This window comes from Harpia harpyja, chromosome 5 (genome assembly GCF_026419915.1).
Source record: "Harpia harpyja isolate bHarHar1 chromosome 5, bHarHar1 primary haplotype, whole genome shotgun sequence".
NCBI lineage: Eukaryota > Metazoa > Chordata > Aves > Accipitriformes > Accipitridae > Harpia > Harpia harpyja.
In genome coordinates, this window is record NC_068944.1 from 22,167,607 (window position 1) to 22,173,281 (window position 5,675).

At 57.1% G+C, this 5,675-nt stretch overlaps 1 protein-coding gene across 1 annotated transcript; it reads left to right on the forward strand.

Moving 5' to 3' along the window:
* Positions 1 to 459: 459 nt before the first annotated feature.
* TMEM200C (transmembrane protein 200C) lies at positions 460 to 5,064 on the forward strand. The gene is made up of 2 exons (XM_052788547.1): positions 460 to 890; positions 3,097 to 5,064. Exon 2 carries the CDS (start codon positions 3,140 to 3,142, stop codon positions 4,784 to 4,786), a length of 1,647 nt encoding a protein of 548 aa, XP_052644507.1. The 5' UTR covers positions 460 to 890; positions 3,097 to 3,139; the 3' UTR covers positions 4,787 to 5,064.
* Positions 5,065 to 5,675: the final 611 nt, after the last annotated feature.

Sequence of the window (5,675 nt, forward strand, 5' to 3'; positions counted from 1 at the left end):
CCTAGGCATTCCTGTAAACTTGGGGGGGGGGGGGGGGGGGAAACAAAGGTGGAGAGGCTGAGCCTGAGGCTGCCGAGACAGCTGCTGGTGGAGAGGAGACCGAGGGGCTTCCCGCTTCCCGCTACCGAGCTCCTAAATGGGAGACCTGGCGAACCCTGGGAAGGGCTAAGGTGGTGAGAGGAGGCAGGACCTCACGCGGTTTGGGAGCGGACAACCCCAGGGGTCGGCGTCGGGGAGGAAGCGGGGAGAAGAGAGGCCGCACCCCGCCTGCGGCCGGTCCCTTGTCGGACGGCGGGAGAGAAAAGCTCGGCGGGCGCGGGTCGGTTCGGGGCGGGGCGGCACGGCACGGCACGCACAACATGGCGGGCCGAGGCGAGGGCGGGCGTGGCGGTAGAGGGCGGGGCCTCCGAGGGCGGGGCCGCCGGGGGGCGGGCGCAGGTGCGCAGGTGGCGGGGGCGGGGGGAGGCGGCCGCGGCCATCCTGCCGCAATTTCCCTGTGTCACGGCTCCCGTCTCCTAGCAACGGCGCCGAGTCCGGCCGCCAGCCGCGGCAGCCGCGCACCGCCCGCAGCGGCGGCGGCACACGCAGGGGCTCCGCCGGGCCGGGGGGCGCGCTGCCGGGGGGCGGCCCCGCGGCGGGAAGGATGCGGCATGGCGAGGGGGCAGCGCTCCCGCGGAGCTCCCTGAGGCGGCCGGCGGCGGCGGGGCCGAGGGGGCGCCCGGCGCTCGGCCCAGCCCCGCCGCCCGCCCGCCCGGGGCCGTGAGGGGCGGCGAGGGGGCGGCGGCGGCGGCGGGGCGGACGCCGCGCGGGGATGCCCGCTCGGGCCGCAAAGTTTCTTCTCCGCGGCGGCTCGGCCGCTTCCCGCGCGGACTTCAACCCGGTCCTCCTCGGTAAGTGACCGCGTCCCCCCGCCGCTGCCATCTTGAGCGGCGGCTCCGTCCGCCGGCGACCCCCGACCGACGCCCCCGGGAGGAGGGGGGGGTGGGCCGGGGCTGCCGCCCGGCGGGTGTCGCCGCCCTGCCCCGACGGCGGGGAGCTGCGGGGCCAGCCCGGCCGGCGCGGCGCCCCCGCCCTGCCCGCGGGGCAGCCGGCGGCAAGCGCCGGCTGGCGGCCCGGGGTCTGGTGCCGGAGCTCCTTTAAAGCGGAGCGTGGCCGCCCCTGCCCCGGCAGCCGGAGCCCGGCGAGCCCCGCCGGTGGCGCCCGAGGGGTGGGAAGGCGTTAAACCGAGTCCTGTTAAAACTGTATCTGGTCTTTGCCGAGCGAGGTCGGGGCAGTGCTGGAGGGCTCGCCTAAGGAGCCGGCGGCGGTGGGCTGGGGCGTGGGCGGAGGTCGCGGTCAGTTCGTGCGGGACGTGGCTCCAGCCCCTGCGAGTCCCGTCGCGGGGTGTTGTACTGCGCCGCGGTCACTGGCAATGGCCGGCGGTCCCTCGGTGCCCTCCTTCGCACGGCGAGTTCTGCTCTCTCCATCGCCAAAACGAAGTGCCAGGCGATGCCGAACTGGGAAGGTTCCTCGGTGCTGATTGCCATCTGTTTTCGCCGTGGTAGAGGAGACGGGCTGCTGGCTAGCGGGGCAGCAGGAAGGAGGAGATCAACGAAGCGGCAGTTAAAGCAAAGGGTGCCCCGATAATTACACTTTTGCATCAAGAAAAAATGCTCTTTTTTTTTTTTTTTTTTTAAAATAAATAGTTCAGCGATAGGAAAGAGAAGACGAGTGTCTGCTCTTTGTTTTGAGCGTGCGGTACCTCGGAGAGTAATTTGACAATGTCCTCGCTGACAACACCCTTTTTTGGGGGAAAATACAAACGGAGCAAATGGGACACAAAATTACCGCATACGTGGCAAATCTGGCAATAGAACAGAAGAGAAATGAGATTTAAAAGCTGACGGGGGAAGGGAAGCAAGATTTTTTTTTTTTTTAGGTGCTTGCTTAATCGCCTTTCAGTGCAATTAATTGAACTTTGTGAATTGTATTTTATTCGGTGCTGTCATCTTTTGCTCCCTCAAAGAAAAAAATAATGGGACACTCAGAAAGAGAAAGGGGGGAGGGGATCCTGCTCCTCAGTAGCATGAAGGAATATCTTTCAAAAAAAATTGCAACAGTGCAGGAATTGCTCCTACACGCTGCATTTTGTAGCTCAGATCACTGGAACGGGGATGACTTCTGATGGTCCAGTAAAACAAAAGCCATAAATGCTCAATGTTTAGTACCCTGCCAGTTTCCCTACAAGCAGTCGTTGCTGTTTCCCCAGGTGACTTGCAAGGGTTCGCTTCTCCTTTAATAAGATTTGACATGCCGTCTCTTACCTGACAGCCACCATCTCCCCTTTCTGGGGGCGGAGGAATTTGCCGCTGTTACATAACGATTACCTGGAGCATCACACGTGTTCCCAAACCAGGGATGCCTCTGGACCATAGGCAGGAGATGAATTTCTGCAATATTGCAGATCAAGGGCAAATGGCTAGGAAGAAACTTTCACAGGGCGCTGCTTTCCAGTGTTCAAATGTTTCCCTTGTGCATTTCACAGTAATTCCTTTCCCACTCATTTAAGCAAGGCAAGTAATATGTTTAACCTTCCCCCCAGTAACGTGTAAGCAGTGTAATGAAACAAACAGTATCTATAGATCAAACATACTGCCTTCCTGCTTTTATTTCCTCCATCCCCTCAAATCCTGCATGACATCACTAACCACAGTCAGTGTGCAGCGTAACCCCAGATGCTGTTAGGGAGTGGGGCTCAGCATCCTCTGAGCTCTGGCGCTTTGCAAGCTCCTGAGACCTGCAAGATCATTTTTTTGTTTACACCAGCAGATACCACTCCCTCTACACTCCAGGTAAATGATAAAGAAAATAATTAGCCGTTTGGTAAGAGTGTGGCGGGGCACATGGCTGCTTCGATGCTGTCGGTCTGCCTGTCTCTTACTCACACACAGGAGCTGCGTGGGCAAGGGTGATTGGCCTGTGGGTGTCAACCCCCCTCCCATTTGTTGAGGGTTTTAATTAGCAGGAATTTGAATGAGGAACAGCAAACAGAGACACCTCTTGTGCTGCAGGTCTGCCCCTGGTCCTCATCCTCTTCTCTTCTCCTTTTCACTGCAGGAGCTGGAGTGGCTGGAGGGGGCAGTACTCTGGGTAGCCAGCCATGATCGCCACTGGAGGCCTCCTGAGGATCTCAGCTAGGAAACAGGACCCCTTGCGACCCCAAAGCCAAGTCTCTAAATGCAAACGCAAGGCCAAAAAGAAGCGCAAGAACGACGTGGTGGTGGTGAAAGGCAAGCTCAAGCTGTGCTCCCTCTCGGGGCTCATCGCCCTCTGTGGCATCCTGGTACTGCTTGTGGGCATCGCCTTGGCCGTGGTGGGCTACTGGCCGAAGCCCAGCCAGGTGTACAGAGAAGGCAGCATCAGCGGGGGCCGTCATCTGACACCTCAGGGTGGCACCCCCAAGAACTGCTCCCGGAGTGAAGGGGCACAAGCAGGCATCCATCCAGAGTCACCCCCCAGAGCCAACACTTCCACCACTGCTACCATCCGGGAGTCCCCACAGTCCCCCCCCACTTCTTCGTCCCCCCAGGCCTCCGTGGGTTTCCTTTTCCGCCTTTTCTCGAGCTACTTGCATTCAGACAAGCTGAAGGTGCTGGGCCCCCTCATCATGGGTATCGGCATCTTCCTCTTCATCTGCGCCAATGCGGTATTACACGAGAACCGCGACAAGAAGACCAAGATCATCAACCTGCGTGACCTCTACTCCACTGTCATCGATGCGCACAGCCTGCGGGCCAAGGACAGAGGCACCCCGGCCTCAGCCCCTCTCAACGGCTTTGTCAACTACGTGCAGTCCCGGGGCCTGGAGCTAAAGCCTGGCAATGAAGGCCTGGGTGCTGCGGCCATGCTGGCCAAGAGCTCCTGGCCACCAGGACTGGGTGTCTCCCTTTCCCCACCAGACCTGGCGTCCTCGCCGCGGCGTTCCTCCTTCTCCATCCCCCCACAGCCACCCAGCCTGGCCGAGGCTGTGTACAGCATCTACCAGGAGCGTGCTGCCCTTGCTGGCCGCACCGTCACCAGCCCACCCTGCAGCCCGCCGGAGAGCGGGGGCCGGTGCAGCACAGCCAACTCTATCGTCAGCTCTTCACTGAGCGCTTTCGCCCTCCTGCCCTCGGCGCCGAGCAGCGGAGAGGGAGGCTGGCGGAGGCCCCCTGGTGAGCGGGGAGCCCGGGAAATCCCACGGGGGGAGTTTGAACTGAGTCTGACCGACCTCAGCGGCAGCCGGGTCGAGGGAGGCTGTGGGACGAAGAGGCGCAAGCTGGTTGTCAGGCGGCAGAGCACCAGCTGCTTGCCTGATGCCGGTTGTCCCCATTTCCCTGAGCCACCTCGGTCCCCGGCTGTCAGCAGGGGCCCGGACTCCAGCCTCTTGGTAAAGGCATCTTCTAGCTACTCCAAATCTCTGGATCTGGGGGGGTCGCCCCCCTCAGCCCCTCCTGCCATCACCAGGACGGACTCCCAGAGCTCCCAGTCTGAGCCTTCCAGCAGCAATAAGGGCTACAGCCACCTGGAGGAGACAGGCACCTCCTTGGAGTCAGTTGCCAACACCCCAGCCAGTAAAATCCAGGACTGTGAGGAGGAACCAGTTGAGAAGACAGACCCCCTCAAGGCTACCAGCAGAGAACAAACAGGGGCGCAATCCCAGCAAACTCAAAGACAGTATACAAATAAAGAGAAACTCTTTATGATTTCTAGGTCGCACACTGCATTAGGGCTGGAGGACGGGGAACTGGAGAGTACTGGTATCTAAACAAAACAGAGAAGGCACCAGGACACCTTGAAACCCTCCACACCTCCCCCCCCTTCTCCATCTCCTTGTGGACTTAGGAAACCGATCAATATCCAAAGAGCTGCAGTATGTTACCCTTGAAAATTGAATTCCGTAAATCCTGTAGATGACTTCAGGAAGAAAAAGAAAATCCTTTCTGTCCGATCGTGATTGTATGTTCCATGCAAGCCAAATTGTATTAAATATCCACAGTCTAGCAAGTTCTTTGGATCAGATTAATACAATTTCAGACAGTATAACTGTGCACTTTACCGTTTTTTTGATTTCCAAGTGCCCCTTCTTCTCCTCTGATTTCTTTCTTGCTGATTAACTGCTTGAAAACCACAGGCACCTTTTTAAGCTCAAGAGCAACGTGGTCTTCAGATCAAGAAAGCCGAGCTCTCTCTTTGTTTTGGTTCAATCACTAAAAAGTTTGCAAGGCCTTAAGGATGACGTACCTTGACAAAGAATGAGTTTGTTTAAATTCTGGAAAAAAAATGACAATTTAGAAGAGACTGGAGCGGAACAGAGCTCTGATGATTTAGTTAAAACCATTACATTCCTGAATCCAAAATACCTACTACTACATGATACTTTATTAAGTATTATTACACATGTATTGACTAATACCATTGAAAGATTATTTTTTTTTTAATAAAACATTCACAAACAAAACTGCCACACGAAAAAGTCCTTTATTTCGGTAAGTAATTGCAGATATCAGAAAACTTTTGGTTTTATACTGTGAAAGATTATAGAGATGCTATGAGGCCAAAGGTTTGCTTACGCTTTTAAGTGGGTAACTAATAATTTAGGAGTAATTTAAAAATAAATACTGGTTCAGTCTCTGAGAAACCACACTAATGCAATC